Source organism: Eublepharis macularius, chromosome 5 (assembly GCF_028583425.1).
Source record: "Eublepharis macularius isolate TG4126 chromosome 5, MPM_Emac_v1.0, whole genome shotgun sequence".
Lineage (NCBI taxonomy): Eukaryota > Metazoa > Chordata > Lepidosauria > Squamata > Eublepharidae > Eublepharis > Eublepharis macularius.
In genome coordinates this window covers 78,114,743-78,134,973 of record NC_072794.1, presented here as the reverse complement: position 1 = coordinate 78,134,973, position 20,231 = coordinate 78,114,743, and the positions used below count along the sequence as shown (strand labels likewise).

Below are 20,231 nucleotides of genomic sequence, written 5' to 3'. Positions count from 1 at the left end.
GTTGGAAGGGGTCTTACAAACCATCTAGTCTAACACCCTGTGTAGGAACAGCCTAAAGCATCCTCAACAAATATTCATAAAGCCACTCCTTGAAGACTGCCAAAAAGAGGGAACCCACTACATCTCAAGGCAGCCAATTCCACTGCGGGCATACTCCTAACGTGAAGGTTTCCTGATGTCCAGCCAGTACCTTCCCTCCTGTAGTTTAAACCCATTTCTTTGAGTCCTATCTTCTATTGCCAACAGGAACCGCTCCCTCCCCTCCCCTAAATTGCAGCCTTTTAAATATGCATGCTTTGCATTTTTGTTACCCAGGTGGAGAACCCAGTACTTAGACATGTTAAATCACTTCTTATTCAAATCTGCCCACTTTTTCCAGTGTGCTCAGATCTTGTTGAATTCTATCTTTATCTTCAAGGGCGTTTGCTACTCCTCCCAGGTTGGTGTCTGTTATGACTCCTTTCTTTCTCTTGGGTAGATTTGGTCTTTAAGACCTGATCTTCTCTCAGGCTTCACACACAGTTTGCCTGCTTTTGGTATTAATTTCTCTCTCAATTACAAGGCCTCTTCTCAGGCGCACACACAGTTTGTCTGCTTTCTCCTGACTGAATGTTCTTTTACAAACACAGTTCAGGCTTCCACACAGGTTATATTTCTCTCAGACAACATACACAAACTCAAGCTGTATACAGCTTGCCTGCTTTCTCCTGACTAAATATTTCTCTCAGAACTGCTTAAAAATACTCAGGCTGCACAAAGCTTGCCACTCTTGCCATGACTAAATATTTTCTCTCCACTCCCAGTCTAAAACTGCATTCACTCCGCCCACACTTTCAGTCATCAACCAGTCATATCACTCACTCAACCCTCGCTTTCACCCCCCCCCCCCGGGGTGCCCTTCCATGCAATGTCCTTGTCCATCTTTTTATATTCTTGTTCTGGGAAAAAATGCTGTATGGAACATCCAAATCAAATTATGTGCTGCCTTGTTTCTTTGCTCTCTCTCTCTCTCTCTCTATATATATATAAATGTAATTTTAATGATAAGATGTAGTATTTTATAATTTAATGATAGTTAAATATGTTTTAAATTGTGTTGTTATCCGCCCTGAGCCCGCTGATGTGGGGAGGGCGGAGCATAAATCCAAAAAATTAAATTAAATTATTTAAAATCATTACAGTGTCATCTGTAGATTTAATGAGGAATCCCTTTATATTTTTGTCCAGATCATATATAAAAACATAGAAAAGCACTGGGCCAGAACTTAGCCCTATGGCATTCCACTGGACATCTCCCTCCAATCAGACTTGATGCCATTGACAACTACTCTCTGAGTGCAGTTATCCAGCCAGTTTCCTATCCATCTAACCATCCTAGTCTCCAGTCCACAGTCCTCCAGTTTACCCACATCAGAACATCATGAGGAACCTTGTCAAAAGCTTTACTGACTCAAGGCAACTCCAGCTTTCATACTACTCTATGATGCACATGGGTCTTAGCAATATTTTGGACGGTCTTAATTTTACAGTATTACATGACTTTTCCATTATGAAATTTTTGCACTGTATGGGCTTGAGACTTGAACTTTGACCAGAGTTCAAATCCCAACTCAGTCATGAACCTCATCTGGTAATTCTGAGCCACTCTCAATCTAATTTACTGCAGGGGATTGTTATGGGGATTAAAAAGATCTGGAAGCTATGTGGCTTGCCCTGAGCTCCTAGGAGAAAAGGCAGGATATGCTGTAACTCCAAAATAGAAGTTTAACTGAGTTGTTTGCTAATACTATGTAGAGAACCTCAGATTAAAGATAGAAGCATCCAACTCCCCCACCCCCCGCTGACCCCACACAATGGGCTGGATTTTGAGTCAATAGGTGAAACCACTAATATATAAACAACACCAGGACCTCCCTCCAGGCTAATTTTGTCTCCTCGTGGATTACTCAAAAAATAAAAGGATTAGGCTAATTGCACTAACACGCTGTAAAAATTACACACACAACATTAGCCGGGAGGACTTACAGCTGCTTTTTATTCATTTATTATAGCTAGCCTTTTTAAACTATTCACAGGATTAAACAGTTAATTAAAATGAAAAGTAACAAGTTTTAACGTACATCAAGTTCAACACTTATCTCGCTCGAGGTTTTTTTTCTTGTTTTTTTTAACACACCGTTTTGGAAATGTTTCCTAACTTCTTATATTCAACTCAGTTTTCAGCAGGAAATTTCACTACTTTGCAAATTCCCTGCACATTTGCACACCCTTTCCCAGCAACCGTTATACCGTTCCTATTTAAAAAGAGCTCTGTTCTTTCGACTCACTTTTGGAAATGTCACGATTGGCCAGACAACTAGACGGGGCGTGGCTAAAGTGTTACTACTATATTTTTCTACCTCAGTCTTTAATCACTGCACAGGCTCAATGCATTCTATCAGGCCTCTAGTGTGGCACGCGAGCGCCTTTCTAGGGCCCGTTGGGGCTGCCCATGCTAATTGCCTGCATCTAAAAAGGAAGACGAAAGCTATAGATGTTACAGTGCTGCGAAGCAGAAACGGCAGAAGATCCATATAGATGTGGAAGAGTACCTGCTGTCGCTTTTGCACTCTTTGTTGGTCTTCGCGGAAATATTAATTTTAAACTGGCGTTTCTGAGGCAGTTCGATGGAAGAGGGCGCGAGAAACAGTCCAAAAGGAGGGGTCCTGGCGCGGTGTGAAACGCGCTAAGTTTCCCGTTCTGGGGGGGAGACAGGGATCGGAATGCTCTGATACCATCGCCATAGCAACTAAAGAGGGGGAGTCGTGGGACAGCATCCTCTCAGCTTCCCCCCGCCCCCGCCGGAACCTGCCAGAGCAAGAAGATGTAGCGGGTGAGAAGCTGCGGGCGTGCCGTTCCTGGCCCGTTGAGCGATGAGCCGGGCAGGCGCGCGTTCGTGGAACTCCTTCTTTCAGAGAAGAAGCCGAGTTCGCCCCCCACCCCCGGATTTCTGAGGTGGCCGCTGCTAGTCCGGGCCAGCTCGTGCCTTGCTGCTGTGGAGACTCCGCTGTGAGGAATTTAACTTCCCGCCCTTCTCTCCGACCTCCTGGCATTGGTGGCCTGGAGACCTCTGGCTTCTGGTTGGGATTGGGCGTTGCAAGTAGGGGTCACAAATAAAATGTTGGTAGACCGATCTGAAGTGGGGAAGGAAATTGCCCGGTAAAGCTGAGGCGCGGGGGTAAGCCTTAACCTACCTCCAACCCCCGCGCTCTGAGACAAATGCCGCCTGCAGTTGGCTTGGCTTTCAGTAGTACATGATTGTTTCGCCAGCTGATTAACGGCAGCCTGTCTAAGCCCCGTAGCGGGAACCTGCACCAGGATTTTGTAGTGTCTAGAACTGTTAAGTTCTGTAGTGATAGCCGCGTATAATAAGTTCATTGTACTCAAAGTAATAAAATGTTAAGGGGGCCGCAAGATTGCAAACAAGTTGATAATGGCATAAGCTCTGGTGAGCCGGAGTCCACCTGCTTTTAACGTGGTAGGGGCTGATTCACAAAAGCTAATGCTCTGATTTGTTAGCCGATAAGGTGCTTCTGGGCTCCTTTGAATTAGGAATGGCCTACTAGGTTAGTATATATCTTCCTTATTTCTTCTAGTGCTTCGGAAAAAGTTCCTTACAGGTTTGGGTGCCTTCATACCATCAAAAATGAAACCTGTAATTGCATTTGCTGCTGTTGAAAGGGGATGGGTTTAAGTAGCTTGATCGTTGCCTCTCCTTATTTTACTGTAACTCTCATTCAGTCCATCACGAGGCAGAGAGAAAGCTTCATTGCTGTTGTGTGTTTGATAGTAGCAGTGGGGTAGCACACATATTTAGTCCTCATCCTGCCTCTTGGGGAGGAATTCTTTCAATATGGAAAAAGTCCTGTTTGTGCATGTGCTAGGGTTTTCTCTGTGTATACAGAAACCTCCCCCTTCTATGTTCGTGCTCCAATGTGCTGCTCTAGAAATCTGCACAGGGTACCAACTTTTCTATTAGAGGGAATGACTATTCTGACAAAGCGTTGCTGAAAAGTATAATAGGCCATAGAAATTGCTGGAGTGCACTGTGCAGCATTCTTTCCTACCCATCATTGCTGTGTTGAGAGCAGGAGAATTTATTACAAATTACAAAATCCTCTCCATGTGCCTTGATTTATGTTTGGACTCTTTCTGAGGTTTCTTTGTTTTTGTTTTCCCCTTGTTCCACTATTATGGTAAGTGTTGTTCTTATTAATGCTGATAAAGTAGGTGAGGATAACATTACACATTAATTTACAGCTGCCTCACCAAAAGAAAGAGATTGGCTTTCTTTTGTTCTAGGAAATTAATATCCAAATTCTAAACAAATTAATATCCAAACTCTAATTAAAGTTTACTCCTATATATCTGAAAAGCATAATCCCAAATAAATAAATTAATCAGAGCCCCAAGACTATTTTTTTTACTGTGCCCTTTTCATATCTGTAGTTGAAATCCAGAAAGTACCTGCTCTTACTTGAGGGTAGGTTTCACATTGTGGTGCTGGGGAATTGCTGCTCTGCCCCTTGGTCTCTAGCCTATAGGGTACCCCAAGGTTTCATCTTCCTTCATGCTTTTCAACATCTATGTAAAGCTGCTGAGTTTCCACCAATAGGCAGATGACACTCAGCTCTATCTTGTGCTACAAGCAGATCCAGGGAGGCTGTTGAAACAGGTGTCTGGAGGTAGTTTTAGAATGGATGAGGACTAACAAACTGGAACTATTGGTTGGGGGCAAGGTCTAAATCGGGAAATGGGTTACTTCCTGTTCTAGATGGGTTGCACTTCTCCAAAAGGAGCAAGTTTATTACTCTGGGGTGCTACTGGACCTGGGCCTCTTGTTGGATGAACAGGTGGCATTGGCTTCCATAGATGGTTTTTACCAGCTTTGGTTGGTGACCCAGTGCAGCCTTTTCTGGGCAGGAAAGAGCTTGTCATTGTAACATCTAGTTTAGATTTCTGCAGTGTGCTCTATGTGGGACTGACCTTGAAGACTGTGGAAGTTACAGTTGGTACAGAATGCTGCAACCAGAATGATACTGAAGTAGGGATAGGCTTACCAGTTTCCTGCTGGTGGTGGACAATCTTCCGGGGGGGAGGGTTGCTGGCTTGGCGGTGGGAGGTGGTGATCACCTGCGATTAGCAGGCAACCTGAAAAAGCATGCACCAGAACTAGCCCTGCGTGAAGCACAAGAGCACACCTCTCTGGGAGCACATGTGCACTTTGTGTTCATGAGAGGAAGCCTTGGAGGATAAGTCCCGGGTCCCCCCCCCCCTTCTGCCAGGAGGGGATAGGGGCCTGGGAACCCGAAGTAGGGACCATAATGCCCCAGTCTTGTTTCATCTACTCTGGCTCCCAGTTTACTTTCAGGCTCAATTCAAGGTGGTGGTATTGAACTTTAAAGATGTATAAAACTGGGGCCCAGCATACCTGAAGGATGACCTTTTCTCATATGACCTCCCCACTTGCTTCAGTCATCCTCTGAAGCTCTGCTTTGGGTGCCCCTGCCATCCAAGACTAGATAGGTGGCAATCTGTTCCTTGCATTATGTGTTACTGAATTATTTTTATACTACTTTAAATGTTGTTTTAAATTTAAATTGTTTTTTGAAAATGTTTGTTGCCTTGGGGACCATATTTGGGGGTAGAAAGGCGGCATACAAATGTTTTAAATAACTAAAGAAACTTGAAACTTTCTTAATGCCTACAAGTTCCTCCTAAGCCACAGAAGAGTTTTAGATGGTAAACATTATCTGAGCTACATATGAAAACAGTGTAAGAATGTCATTTTGCTGATCAACTTACCTGCTTTGATTACTCTTAATACAGAATCATCACAATTCGTGCTACCACTTGTAAAACATAGCTGTGGTATTTTATATACTTTAACAGGAATCTTTCAAGGCTGATCACAATCTTCCTTCAGTGTACTTGTGAGAGTGGGAAAATGCCAGGTGTGTTACCATGTGACAGTAATGGACTTTCAAGAGAGACCCCATCAAAAAAAAGCAGGCTGTCACTTAAATTTTTTCAAAAACGGGAAACAAAAAGAGCACTGGATTTTACAGAATCACAAGAAAATGAAGATAAATCTTCAGAAAATGTCTGTTCTGAAATGTATGTAAGAGTTTATTATGCAATTTCTTAAGACAATGCAAGTTTAATTGTGGGTTTTCCATTTTACATATATAGTAGTTCTCTATAAAGGCTTTTGGAAAAAATTGAACAAGTAGAATATATGTTGTATAAAATATCAGTTGTGTTAAACCAATAAAATTGAACCAATGTCATTGGTTCAATTTTGGGGTGCATTAGCTTCTTCTAATCTGATTTCTGAAAGAACACTACATATCACTATTAATTATAGCAGTGTTCATTATGGAAGTACAAATAATGCATTGTTTGAGCACTTAACCTTTGACAATTACTTAACTTTTGATAATTATTACATTTATTTTCAAAATAAAAGATGGAGCTTTCCTTAAAATATATTTTAAGAAATGTTTGAATTCTCAGCTCTGTATATGGATATAAGAGCTGGCTGTTACACCACACAAAAGCTTCGTGTGAGGAAATCCTTTAAAAAGGTCAGTGATCAGGCAGATAGTTTTGGGACAGATACTTAAATTGACCTAATTATGTTCATACAGTATGCCATTAACTTAATGCTTCTGTATTGCTGCTTGGCCTATATAGACAGACATGAGTCTTTCTGGATGACATTTCAAAAGTTTATGTGCTGAGAGAACATGCACATGTAATAAAAGTAGCTATCAAAATAATTCTTGATTATAAAATGTTCACTATGCATTAAAAATATAACTGGACAACTGATACTGATGCCTACTTTAGAAGCAAATACTGTTTCAGTTGAAGCTTGACTGTATTTATGGATTTTGTGCAGTGTGATCTTTGTAAAACATGAACTTTAACGATGCTTTAGTAAATATTAATATTTTACAAACTACCGTTTTCCACTAAAGACATTTTAAAAAATCATGTGTCATTTGCATGTTAGAATTGAAATTCCTCTAAACATTTCTTTTGAATAACAGTGATCACGTTATTCCTGCAACACAGTTACTTTCTACTGTCCACTGTGAGAAGAAAGTGAACATGTTGCCTTTTGTGGGCTTGAACAATCTGGGCAACACTTGCTATCTCAACAGCATTCTTCAGGTAAATTCATAACAGAATTAGAAAATATAATTTGCTAAAACATGTTGCTTAAAACCATAATGATAAAAACTTTGTTGAGTATCTGTATAAGTTGGTTAAAGTAAATCCGTAAGAGGCATTAACATCCTATTCCTTTTATCTGAGGCCCACTGCTATTGCTATAAGGTGCCAGACTGACTTTTTTAACAGTGCCTTTTCCTTTGTGTCTTAGTGCACTTTTGTGTAACAAATGTGTGTTCTGTACAAATATTTAAAGTATTACACAGATTAAAATATAAGGTCTTCTAGCAATACTAATACTGATTATTTTTATGTAAAGTGATTTATCTATTTAGTATGGCTTGATTCTTGCTAAAGTCAAGGACTTTGAAGAGCCATTGTTTTCATTTGAGATTTACTTATTTAAGAGAGTTCTATGCTGCCTCATCATTGTCCTACTTTAGGCAGCTTACAATTAAAATAGTACAATTACAATAGTAAGTTAACTATAAAAAAACAAGCCCTGGGACACAAACAGCATAAAACAGACCTCAGACCAGAGCAGACCACTAAGAAAGCTGGAATGATAAAGCCGCTAATTAAAATCCTGGTTTAAAAGTTACATTTTGTCCCAGTGCCCAAAAGACAGTAAATTAGACACTAGGTGAGCCTCAAGGCAGAGGGTGTTCCAGGGATGAGGTGCTACCACAGAGAATGCTTTTCTCTAATTGCCACCTTCCTCACCTTTGAAGCTGGGAGGCACAGAGAGTAGGGCTTGAGACGCAGATCTTAACTGGTAAGCTGGATAATACAGGAGGAGATGGTCCTTCAGGTTCCCTGGCTCTGGCCCCAAGCCATTTTGGTCCTTAAAGGGCATTTCAATACAAGAATGATATGCTCCTATAACGAACCCCCAACCATAACCTGTAAGCTGCATTTTGGACCAGCTGAAATTTCTAGACTTTTCAAAAGCAAGCCCGAGTATAAGTACTTGATTGAAGTTCTGCTGTCTCTGTAGGAGGATCAAAGTGCTTAACACTGGAAGAATTGTGCCCAACATTTTTAATTTGCTTATCTATTTTGAAATGGTGTATGATAGAAACCCTAAGATCAGAAAACAAGTCCCAGTAAAGCTGAAAATGTAAACTACAATAAACCACAAGCAGCTAGTCCACCTATGCATGCTCATACTCATGCCTGTGAGACCAAAACAGGTTTTCTTTTTTATAGTAAATAACATACAAGAACATTCATATCCAGTTTTGCGGTAACTTTCAAGCCTAGTACATGGCATTTAGAGTTGAAACTTCTAGAGCATGTTACTGTCCAAAACTAATAAAACAAGGTTGTGGGAAAATGAAGTACTTAAGACACTTTAAACACACTTTCTAATACCAGTAAATTTGTATTGCTGCGTCTAACTGGATGTCCCTGTGAGAACATCTAAATTCTATTAAGTATTATAAACTGGAATGTAACCCTTTGAGGCACTTCACTCTCTCCAACCCTCATTTCCTGGGCCTTCTGTAAAAATGTATAAACAGGCAGGATATTTTCCATGCTTAGGTTTTTATTTATAAACATCAAATATTTATATAAATTATGAGTGTTGAGTTGAAACTTCAAAAGTTCTTAGTTGTCTCCTTGGTCTGTTATAATGGGTTGCCACCTGAAGGCCCTTGTGTCACAACTGGCCCCAGGATGGCTACTAAATTTGCCAACCTAGGAACAAAAACATTACATGGAGTAGGAGTGGTAGTTTCTGCAGTCTTATTTTTGGGACTTGGTTGTCACAGTGGCTGTCCAAACAATGCCATGTCTGACCATAAACTTATTTACTACTGCCACTCTTGAGCTTTGTGATATGGAAATGTATGCATAATTTTTATCGTGACAATTTGTTCCTGTTTTCATTTTCTTAGAATTAAAACATGCACAGCTTTATTCCATCACTTCTGTCTGTGAATAATTGTGCGATCATGACTTCCATGTATTATTTTTTTAATTGCACATAGTTTTTCATCTTTCCCCTAAGGATCTAAGGGCAGCATGCATTAGATTATTCCATTTGTGGGAGACTGGTATCTTTGGGCCAGCCACAACTGGTTTCAGGGCTGAGTGGGGATTTGAATCCAGATCTCCATACAGCAGAGTGCTTGGTCTGCTACTGATTCTTTGTACAGATAATACAAAACTAAAAAGCTGTGAAGAGAAAAATCTATCTCACGTTTTCCTATATTTTATAGTCCTCTTGTTCTTAATTTAGGTACTCTATTTTTGCCCTGGCTTTAAAACTGGAGTCAAGCTACTATCTAATATCATTTCACAGAAAAAAGAAAACTTAAAGGAGGAAATAGGAAAGGTGAGTATAAATTTATTCATGTTGTAACTAGGTAAGAAAAGTCACCATACCTTAGATTCAGCATAAATTATTGCAGTTTCTTCTCTTAGAAAGAAGTTTACAGTAAAGAATTTGTTCATTCTGTAGCAATTATGCAAGCTTGCTTTTGAGACTTTATTAAGGGTTTATGTTCAGTTACTGTCTAGTAGGATAAGCATAATATTTATTGTTTGAACTTTTATAACCAAATCTTAATAGCTATCTTAACTCAATGCAAAAAGAAATCTATTGAGACGTTTATTGTGATAGCCTTGCAATACAGCTAGCTTAATAATAATAAGAAAGTTAACTTTCAACGTAAACTGTTCTTTTCTCTTATTACAGGGTATCATTAAAGAAGATTCTCTTGCAAGCTATGAATTAGTCTGCAGTTTACACTCCTTGATTGTTTCAGTTGAACAGCTTCAAACCAGTTTTCTCTTAAATCCAGACAGATACACAGATGAACTTGCTACTCCGCCAAGAAGACTGCTAAACACACTAAGGTATAAATTATGCTTAATAACCTTTACTATATCTTTAACCACTTTTGAACCAAAAGGGGTCAAACCTTGCATTGTAATAAATTCTGATAGGATGTAATATCAGTCCAGCAGCAATGCAGACTGCTCTTTGCCTGGACTGCTCTGATCTTTCATGATAACCATGTTTGGAAAGGACGAGTTAGGATACCAATTATATGTTTTGATCTGTGGCTGCTTGTAGGTCACTTTAAAACTGTATTTCATGCTTCTAAATAATGGTATCTTTCAAAGGGGATTTGCTGTACATCTTTTTTCCTCTTGTCCACTCATTAGCTTTAGTCATAATCTCAATCTAAATTGTCTTTAGCCTGCATCCTTTTTAAAGGAACACATACTATGTTTGGTTATGCTCATATATCCTTGTTCAACTTTGCCATGTCAACAAAAGTTATTATTTGTTGATTTAGGGATATGCTTCACATCTTTGGATATATTGGGTTATATTATAAATTATTCTTTATAGGGAACTCAACCCTATGTATGAGGGGTATCTGCAGCATGATGCCCAAGAAGTATTACAGTGTATATTGGGGCACATTGATAAAACATGTCAGCTCTTGAAAGAAGAACTGAAACCTGTGCCACCGGAAGAGTCAACAGTTCAGTTGGAGAACAGGTCTAGTAAAAACACTGACAGTCTTGTAACTCCTGAAGAAGCTGGTACTATGATAAATTGGCAAGCTGTTGATAATTGTGAAGATAAAAATAAAGGCAGTGGGAAAAGAAAAAATGACATGGAGGGTGGCAATGAAAAGAAAAAGTCCAAAGTATCCAAAGAGAAAAATGAAGTAGAAAACAGAAGAGAGACCCGATCTAAGAGATTTTCTAAGAGAAAAGCATTGGAAGAAAAACCTGAAAATCAAGCAGAAGCTACCATTAAATATCCTAAGGAAAATGAAAGTACCAAGCCTACTCCTAAAAAATCCCGACTTAAACTTAACTGGTTAAAATCTTCAAGCAACCAACCTAGTATTCTGTCGAAATTCTGTCGTTTGGGGAAACTATCTACAAATCTGGGTTTCAGAGATCAGATTAAAGAAATTGAAACTTGTGAAGTTAAAGAGGTCTCTCTCAAGAATGAAAATGGTAACCAAACAGAGGAAAAATATTGTGATTCGTGGTCTCCTGTGGAAAGTACTAGTGAAAAGGAAACAGCAAAGCCACACAAGACAGGTTAGCCACAGAACGTGTGTGGGTGTGTGTGTGGGAGGGTGCTCACTTGCTGATAAGCTCATTTTGCTACAAGAGAGCTCTGACTCTTGAAAGCTTACTCTCTGAAAATCTTGTTTGTCTCTGAGATGCCACTAGGCTCAAATCCTGCTGTTCTACTGCAGACCAACACAGCTTCCCATCTAAAACTACCCTCATTTTTTAGTTCCCTTTGCCATCAAATTCTAAGCAGGGAAAGGTGACTGGCTTTTGACTGTTACAGTATACACAGTCTCCTGAACTTATCTGTTTTCCATGGAGCTCAGCCATGGGGGGCTGATAACTTTTTGTGGCTTTTTAGCACTAGAAGGGGAAAGAGCAAGCTAGCAACATACAGATTTCATAAGTAAGCTTGCTGCAATGTGTGGACTACAATTGTTGTGTGTCCACATGCTTTCTCCTACCATTACCTCTTATCCTGAAGGGGAGATGATGATGCATTTCTAGCTGGGCTGGTGGCTATTTGCTGTTGCTCAGCAGAACAGCAGCAAATTGCAAGGCTGGATTAATTATGGTTTGAGTTGGCAAGTACAACAGGGAACTAAACACATCATAGCCTTTGGAGAAAAAGCTTCCTAAGCTTTAGGATGTTACTAAAGTCAGAGAGAATGAACAGATGCTGTGGAAAGATGGGTGGAGAAGGGTTGAATTGGTGGTTCCTTCACTGCCTAGTTCTTTGCATCTCTATTTACTTAGAGGATATGCTGGTTGAATCTGAAAGATGGGGATGACATGGCATCAAGTAGTGAATTGAACGTCCAGGTTTAGATGTAAACTCATTTGGGTTCTTAAGCAAAATTGATCTTAGTAATTCTGCTCTGTTCTAATCGGTGGAATCTGAAAAGTTATGTGCTGAGCTGCAGTTGGAACAAAGTCTTCCTCTTGAAGCTCCTCCTATAAAGAGCTCTGAGGCTTTTGAGTCTTTTCTACTGCAGCTCATTCTGCTCAAAGTTGAGGGATCTTCAATAGCAGTCCTGGATATAGCAGGACAAGCTGCAGTCAAAATGGGCCATTCAGAAAGCCCTGGTGAGTGTGTGTTAGTGCTTGGACATGCATACTGAGCTCTTTAGTACCTTGGTCTGCAAATTACAGTATAAAGCTCTTGAACACCTTTCTAAGAATATCCTACAATCAGTCTCTGTCCTGTTTAATCTAGTTAATTAATGCAGTTGAATATGTATTTTTAGACACAGAAATGGCAATCTTTAATTTAGTGGAGAAGCTCTTCCAAGGTCAGTTGGTATTGCGAACAAGGTGCTTAGAGTGTGAATGCTTTACCGAGAGGAGGGAAGACTTCCAAGATATCAGTGTGCCTGTGCAAAAAGATGAAGTCTCAAAAGTTGAAGAGAATTTTGAAAGTAAGTTGAATCACAATAAAGGATTTTAGATATTCGCAAGAGGGGGACCTACAAGGGCTTGTGGGAGGGCATGTCATTTCCCCCTCCCTCACCAGGTCTTCTTTCTCTTCCCTGCTCCCTGTAGCCTCTCCCCCTTTTTCTGCTTCCTTCTCTTTTTCCCATCCTTTGTCTCCCCTGTCTTCATCCCCCCTGGCAGCTTCTCCCCTATGGCCCAGTTGTGTGCTGATGGCTGAGCTGGGCCCAGTTGCATGGCGGGGATCCTGCAAGGACTTGCTGGAGGTACTTCAGTTTTCCATGTATCCCTTTCCCCGTACTATTTCCTCTTTCCATCCTCTTGACAGTCTCTATAGGCTCAACTTTCCCTACATCCTTCTCTCTTTCAAACCTACTAAACTTCACTTTTATCTGCCCCAGTCTTCATCTATGTTTATCTACACAGTCTTCATCTATGTAATTTACTTCATTTATATGCTACTTTTCTCCACAATGGGGACCCAAGCAGCTTACATCATTCTCCTTGCTCTCCATATTATTCTCACAAAAACCCTGTGAAGTAGGTTATTCTGAGTGTATGAGACTGGATCAAAGTCACACAGTGAACTTCCAAAGCAGAATGTTATGTCTCCCACATCCTACTCTGAAACTCTAACCACTACACCACGCTGGCTTTTGTGGGGGGGCGGGTGCTGCTGTTGGCCAGTAGCAAGTAGCTGGGCCAGTGTGAATCATAAGTCCTGTGATATCAAGTTGTCAAGTGCTTGCTTCTGGGCCTGGCCCCAACAAATCCTCCTTTGAAGGCCAAAACTGGCCTGGAAAGGGTCCTGCTCCTTCTCCCTGCCTTTTACTGACAGAAACTAAGCCTAGAATATTGGTCCACTGAGGTCATCTGGTTAAAGCTACAGGCACTCCTTTTATTATTTGAGTGTTTTAAAATCTCCCCTATGTGTTGGGTTTAATTGCAGATTTTTCTGTAAACCTGGGGCTTTTTCAGGCATGTAAGAAAATCTGTCTTGTCTATTCATGGCTCAGATCTTGGGATTTAAGTATCCTCAGATCAGGGCCAGTTGGCAATTAGTATATAAGATAGGGGTTTTGTCCCTCTTATCGGAGACTTCAAGCTAGAAATTGTCTGGTAAAATTATCAATAGAAACTACTTAATTCTCTCTGTTCTTTCTCTCTTTAGTCATTTTTCTTAGTTGATTTTTTTAAATTATGGGACAGAGCAACAAATTTAAGCAACATTGCTGTCTAAAACCCATTTTGTGAACTTGCAATACCTTTAATTAGTTGTACCCAGATTTTGACAACAGGAATACTATATTCCAGTATGGTAGCTCAGTTTTTTGTTTACCCTCTAGTGTATTCTAATTTTTTTTCATGTTCAAAATTGATTTATATTCCATTTTATAACTTGTTGCAATGAAAACATACAGCATCCTTTGTAACACAAGTTAAGTTTCCCATGCTAAAACTCTCAGCAAATGCACTATTGGCTATGAGGATGGAGATCCACTAGTTGAAGGCAATTCTGTCCCTTTCCTACTTTTTTTTTTTAAAAAAATTGTTTTTATTATAACAATCACAACGATACACAAAAAGTAAGATGGTACACAGCAATTTTACAGCTATAGAACAGGGAGTTACAACATCTTATGGTACCCTTTCCTCCTTTTAAAGAAAACTTCTTATTCTATATAAAAAGTATTCCTTCCCATCCTGAAAAATTAGTTGAAGGCTGCTGCTTTGGTTAAGGGGTAAGGAATTGCCTTACGCTTTGATAGTGCTGAGTTCAGAGATATTGGTATTAATGCATTTAACATCTGTACTGGTATTTTCTAAAGCATATGTGATCACTATTTTGCAACTATGTAGTAGTTAAAACTCTGATTAGATGTATTTAAAATGTTAATACTGAACTAAATATAACAACTTTTTTAAAGTTTCTCCAGAGCCTAAAACAGAAGTGAAGACTCTGAAATGGGCAATTTCACAGTTTGCTTCAGTGGAGAGAATTGTGGGAGAAGATAAATATTTCTGTGAAAACTGTCGTCATTACACGGAAGCTGAACGCAGCCTTTTATTTGATAAAATGCCTGAAGTTATAACAATTCATTTAAAATGTTTTGCTGCTACTGGCTTAGAGTAAGTATTGTGAATAAACCATACAAAAAGTCTCCACTGCTGAAAGTAAGATTTTACATAAATGTAAACTAATAATAAAATAGAACTAAATTTAACTTCTAAAAAATCAGGTACATAATCCATTTCTACCATTCTAAAACATACTGTGGGATTAATTTCTTGTGTTTTACTGTCCTGTGTTAAAACTGCTCAGCTTCCATGATTTGTTTTTGAACTACTGATATCATTCTAAGAGCCTCGATAAGAGATGTATATCGTGAGCCTGTATCATTTGGAAAAAATGTCAGATCATACATACTAATTTTTCCTAGCTCACTACAAATGTTAACATGGGTTTGTGTTCATGCTTTCCTGATCCCTAAACAAGATTACAATGGGTTTCCAAAAGATAATGTACCTCACTTCTATCTTCCCATTACTTCAATCACAAACCATTATTCTCCTGTTATTGATGCTTTGTAGGGAAAAATACTGACTACTAAATTCCCTCATCTTGTGATGAGTAGTTTCTCCTGTAGGTGAACAACAATTAAGTAGACCTAAAAACTAAAACTTGACAATGTCACTTCTGTTAGAAACACCGTTGAAAGAAGTTGTGACTTCACGTATTAATTGGCAGATGAGGAGAAATAAAACTCTTTTTAAAGAATCTTCATTGGAGTCCAAGAAAACTTGTTATATATAGAACATTTTAATTTGTTTTTTAAAAAAGTATTACAATCCTGATCAGTGCTTACTGATAGTTTTAAAACCGTTATCGTATTCCTTCACGTGTGATTTATGACCTCTTTCTTGTCCTCAAATATAATTTGCTAGCTGATTTGTAATGGCTAAATCCCTAAGTTCCTTTGCTGTTGGGACTAGGGGTGTGCATCCCGAAAATATTCGGGTTTCCTGCTTCGAGTTTACCGTTGGGATTTATTTCTAATGTTTAGCTTTAATATTGTAGCAATGAACAAGTGATATAAAAGTTATTCTTGCTTGCTCTGTTTATAGCACTTTTCAAACTAGTCACACTCTGGGGCCAAGAGGCAAGTTAATCTCTTGTAGCAAATTATGTGGCATGTTCACATGTTTACTAGCAACATTAGTGCTACTGCCATACACCTTAAATATCTTATGTGTACTGAATGCCATAGCATACTACTGACCCCAAATATATTTCTTTACATTTATTGGTAGGTACCTTCTTAAAATTTCCCACCATTTTTGTTATATTGAGCATCACATGTTCTGGCTGTAATAATTTATGTCTGTGGTTATTTCCATAAGTTGTTAATTTTCTTTAATACTATGTACTCTTAAATGATAAATATCTAATTTAAAAAATCCAAAAAGTTGGTATCCACCCATCACTCCTTGAATCTTAAACTGAAAAATCCGAATAGGATTATTTTTAATCAAATATATACATTCATAGTATTGGTTATTTTAAGTTATGGGAATACTTATGTATCTTAATATCAGTGTAACAGTTTTCTACATATTGAATGTTTTTATCTATTAATATAATTTTCTTTCCATATGTTTTTATAAGCCACATCCTTAATCTTACAGAAAGCCTGTTCTAAAGACTTTTGCCACTCTTAAAAATAATTGCACAGTAATAAATATGGGAATACTTAACTGGCTACCTGTAAGCTTCCTAGCGTATTAAATACTATGGGGCAAGAACCTAAATGTTATATGCAGTTTACTTTAAATTCACACACACAAACACACTTGAAGCTGCCTTATACAGAATCAGACTATCGGTCCATCAAGGTCTGTACCATCTATTCAAACTGGCTGCAGGTCTCCAGGATCTTAGGCTGTGATGGAGATTTTTCTACCTGATCCTTGACTAGATATGCTGGGGATTTAAAATGGGAGATGTTCTACCACTGAGCCACAGTCCTCCCCCTGTGTGAAAAAATTCATTGTGTGCAAAGAACATTCTTTCATTTTAAAGTGAAACTGGACTAAGCATTAAGTGCATCTTGCAGTAAAATGAGGACTCAAAACAAGAACATGAACTGGAGGTTGGTATTTGATAGTAGAAACATCCAGTCACTCGAGTCCTGCTGTCAAAAGATTTAGCTGACCTGGTGCTGAACTTCAGGCACAACTCCATTTCACATACTTGTCCCACCCCCATCTTGTTCCAGTATATCCTTCTGTTCATAATATTTTTCTTCCTAAAATACATAGTCCTTATTTTCCCTAGGTCCTGTGAGAAATTAAAACAACTTGATTCATGTCCCTTGTAGAAACTGCACTGGTTGTCTGCAGCTTTTTAGTTAACTTCATTTTTGCCATTAGAATATTTGTGAATATTGTTGATTATCACAGTAGTTCAAAATCCTAGAGGGAAAATGTGCTGTATTCTGTACTAGTGCCTTTGTTATCATTGGCAGATAATCTCTGCAGGTCATATTCATTTGATCTATTTTTAGAAATTCGGAACTTGATTTTCTGCCAAATATTATTTACTAGATAAGTAGCCCATGGCAAGAAAGTAGAAACAAAGTTGCTGGTGTTTAGTCTGGACAGTTGTTAGCTTAGTTTTATTTTGCATTCTCTAACAGCAGTTTCCTTCTTTTGAGCTGAACCCAACAGTTTTTATCTGACCTAGTTTTAATTAAATGTTACTTGCTTTTCAGAAAAGATTTATCGGTAACTATACCACTTTTCTCCAAAAGGTTTGATTGTTACGGTGGACTTTCCAAGATAAATACTCCTTTACTGACACCCCTCGAGCTGTCCTTGGATGACTGGAGCATAAAGCCAGCCAATGAAATTTATGGACTATTTGCTGTTGTGATGCATAGTGGCATTACAATCAGCAGTGGGCACTATACAGCCTCTGTCAAAATTACAAATCTCAGCAGTTTAGAATTGGACAAGGAGAATTTCATCACTGATCCACAATGTGAAATGACTCACTCAGAGCCACTGAAAGAGCAGGAAGCAAGAACAGTAACCGAGGATTACGATGATGGTGAGGTCTCCTTTAAAGTCAGTGGTAATACACAGCCCAATAAAGGATTAAACAAAAAGAATATAGAAGCTGTGGGACTTCTTGGAGGACAAAAAAGTAAGCCCGCTTGTGACTTGCTCAGCAGCAAAGCAACCCATTCTGGTATGATAGTCACTGAAACTAGGAATGCTGAATGGAATCATGCTACTGGAATTGTGGAGGTTGAACACCATGATCAACCTGGCATGGCTTCTAATGGACCAGAAAGCAAATCAGCACATATAATGCAAAGTTTGAAAGAATATGAGGGGAAGTGGCTACTCTTTGATGATTCTGAAGTGAAGGTTACTGAGGAAAAGGACTTTTTAAACTCATTATCTCCTGTTTCGTCATCTACATCCACACCTTATCTGCTCTTTTATAAGAAAATGGTAGAGTGAGGATATATTTTTGACTGTAAATACTAGTTTTGTATTAGATGTATGCAGAAGAATCCTTAGTAGGATAAGCTTCAGGTATAAATGAATCTGTGTCTTTGATTTTGTACTTTGCATTATTTTAAAATGTGGGTAATTCACTTTAGTTTCTATATACAAGATTATTCTTTAGCAATACAATCCTTTATAAAGGTTACTGAAGAAAAAGCAAAATTAAATTCGATTCTAATTGCATCATGCTACTTGTATATTAGCTTTTTAAAATGGATTTGTATTAACATTCTAGAATAAATTTGTAATTGCTATTAAAAACTCAAGTTGTTTTTTGTGAAGAAACAGTCAGTTCCAATGTGAATGGAATACTGTCTAGTGAAATTACATGAACTGCTGAAAAGCAATGTCCATTTTCTTTTATTTACCCTTGTTACTCAGCAGATCAAAAAGTCACCTGGGGCAGGTGATTTGGAGCTGGGAAACCTTAAAGATCTGCCAAGACCTATTCAAAGATACTGGCTTCAAAATAAAGAAAGAAGGGACATGTGCTGTGGCACTGCTAGCCATTGCTTGGCTCAAGGTAGAGCCATGCCCTTGTCCCACTTACAACTGTAAAGCTATTCTGTTGTACTAACTAGGTTGTATCTTCTTTGACTTATTTAACAGCACCTCCTTGATTCATCTGCTGGAATAAATGTAACTGGTCTGGCAGTAAACTGCATCTTTTGGACAGTATTACAGGATTTTACCATGATAGTTTGTTAGAAGTTGAAAAGATGACTAGAACAGCCTTTGGGTCAGTAGTCATGATAATGGCACACACTGATTCATGGAAGATTGTGGTATTTATAATACTTAATTCACTGAAGTCTTCCCTGTGACAAGTAAGCATTGTGACTAGGGTGTGCACCTCAAAAATATTTGGGTTTCCTGCTTCAGTTTCCTGCTTTGGGAAAAAAATCCAGAATGACCCAAATCCCGAAGTGGCAAGCTGCTTCAGGATTTGGGTATTTAAAAGCTTCAGTATGCTTCATAAAGATTTGAAGCACACCAAAGCTCAAAGCCACCCTCCTTGTGCCAATCGGGCAGGAGAAGGGGCACTTACAAATGTCCCATGCCTGACTTCACCCAGTGCACCTCAGGTGAAGCCAGGTGCGGGGCGTTTGAAACTGACAGCACCCCTTCTGTCGCTGGCCAGTGGCAGAAGAGGTGCTTTCAGTTTCAAATGCCCTGCGCCTGGCTTTTGAAACTGAAGGCGCCCTTCTGCTGCTGCTTTCAAACTTCCTGCCCCACCGTTTTTTTCCCCCCATGGGAGAGAGAGGAGGGAAGTTTGAAATCAAGCAGCACTTCTCTTGCTTGCAATGCAAACAGCTAGAAAAGTGCCGTGGGAGCGGCTGCTGCCACTTTGCCCAAAGCTTTGCGAAGTGATACAAATTGCTTCAGAAAGCTTTGATTTGTTATTTCCAAATCGGGCCAGCAATGCTGGGCCAAATTTGGGCCTGATTTGGTTTTTTTTTTCCAAATTAGAATCCTAAATCGCACACCCCCAATTGTGACTAGGAGTATGCCGGAAAGCATCAAGAAATTAATTATGAAGAGTGATGCAAACAGCACTATTTGCAGAGCTAGGAGGGTTTGCTCCTCCCTGTTCCACCAAGTTTTACAATACCAATGTATTTGCTTAGTCTAACTGTTCCAGAGTATAGATGAGTAATTATGCTTGTGAGACTAAATGCACTACCCTCTCCAGTTTCTGAAGGAAACCTACTGGGCATACCTATTGTGGTTGTGCCTCATGTGCTATTGAACCTGTAAGACATGTTCTGAATGTCATTGGTACAACAAGGCAAAAAAGAAGTGGGTTGAACCTTTGATATTACAATGGACTGAGTCTACAGCAGATATAACTTCCTAAATTATTAGCAGATCCAAGAGTAAAAAAATTTACTTGTTTTAGCCAAACTTCTAATTCAGGCCAAGAGAATTCTAGCAACATGGGAAGTTAGCTT

The 20,231-nt window shown here is 39.1% G+C and overlaps 1 protein-coding gene across 3 annotated transcripts; it reads left to right on the top strand.

The window, feature by feature from the left end:
- The first annotated feature begins 2,699 nt into the window (after nt 1–2,699).
- Nucleotides 2,700–18,488, top strand: USP1 (ubiquitin specific peptidase 1). Of its 3 annotated transcripts, none has more exons than XM_054980272.1 (9): nt 2,700–2,872; nt 5,932–6,156; nt 7,095–7,218; nt 9,464–9,559; nt 9,923–10,083; nt 10,586–11,295; nt 12,519–12,689; nt 14,631–14,832; nt 17,514–18,488. In XM_054980272.1, the coding sequence occupies exons 2-9, from the start codon at nt 5,987–5,989 to the stop codon at nt 18,229–18,231; spliced, it is 2,352 nt and encodes a 783-aa protein (XP_054836247.1). In that variant the 5' UTR covers nt 2,700–2,872; nt 5,932–5,986; the 3' UTR covers nt 18,232–18,488. The 3 variants fall into 3 exon arrangements, with proteins under 3 accessions (XP_054836247.1, XP_054836248.1, XP_054836249.1); XM_054980273.1 differs by having other exon boundaries at nt 2,700–3,048; XM_054980274.1 differs by lacking the exon at nt 2,700–2,872 and adding an exon at nt 3,525–3,605.
- Nucleotides 18,489–20,231: the final 1,743 nt, after the last annotated feature.

Bases quoted from the DNA above. Each gene is read 5' to 3' on its own strand.
- USP1 (XM_054980272.1), top strand. From the start codon at position 5,987: ATGCCAGGTGTGTTACCATGTGACAGTAATGGACTTTCAAGAGAGACC. The intron at 6,157-7,094 runs GTATGTAAGAGT...TTTGAATAACAG, and splicing joins GAAAATGTCTGTTCTGAAAT to TGATCACGTTATTCCTGCAA. The intron at 10,084-10,585 runs GTATAAATTATG...TATTCTTTATAG, and splicing joins AGACTGCTAAACACACTAAG to GGAACTCAACCCTATGTATG.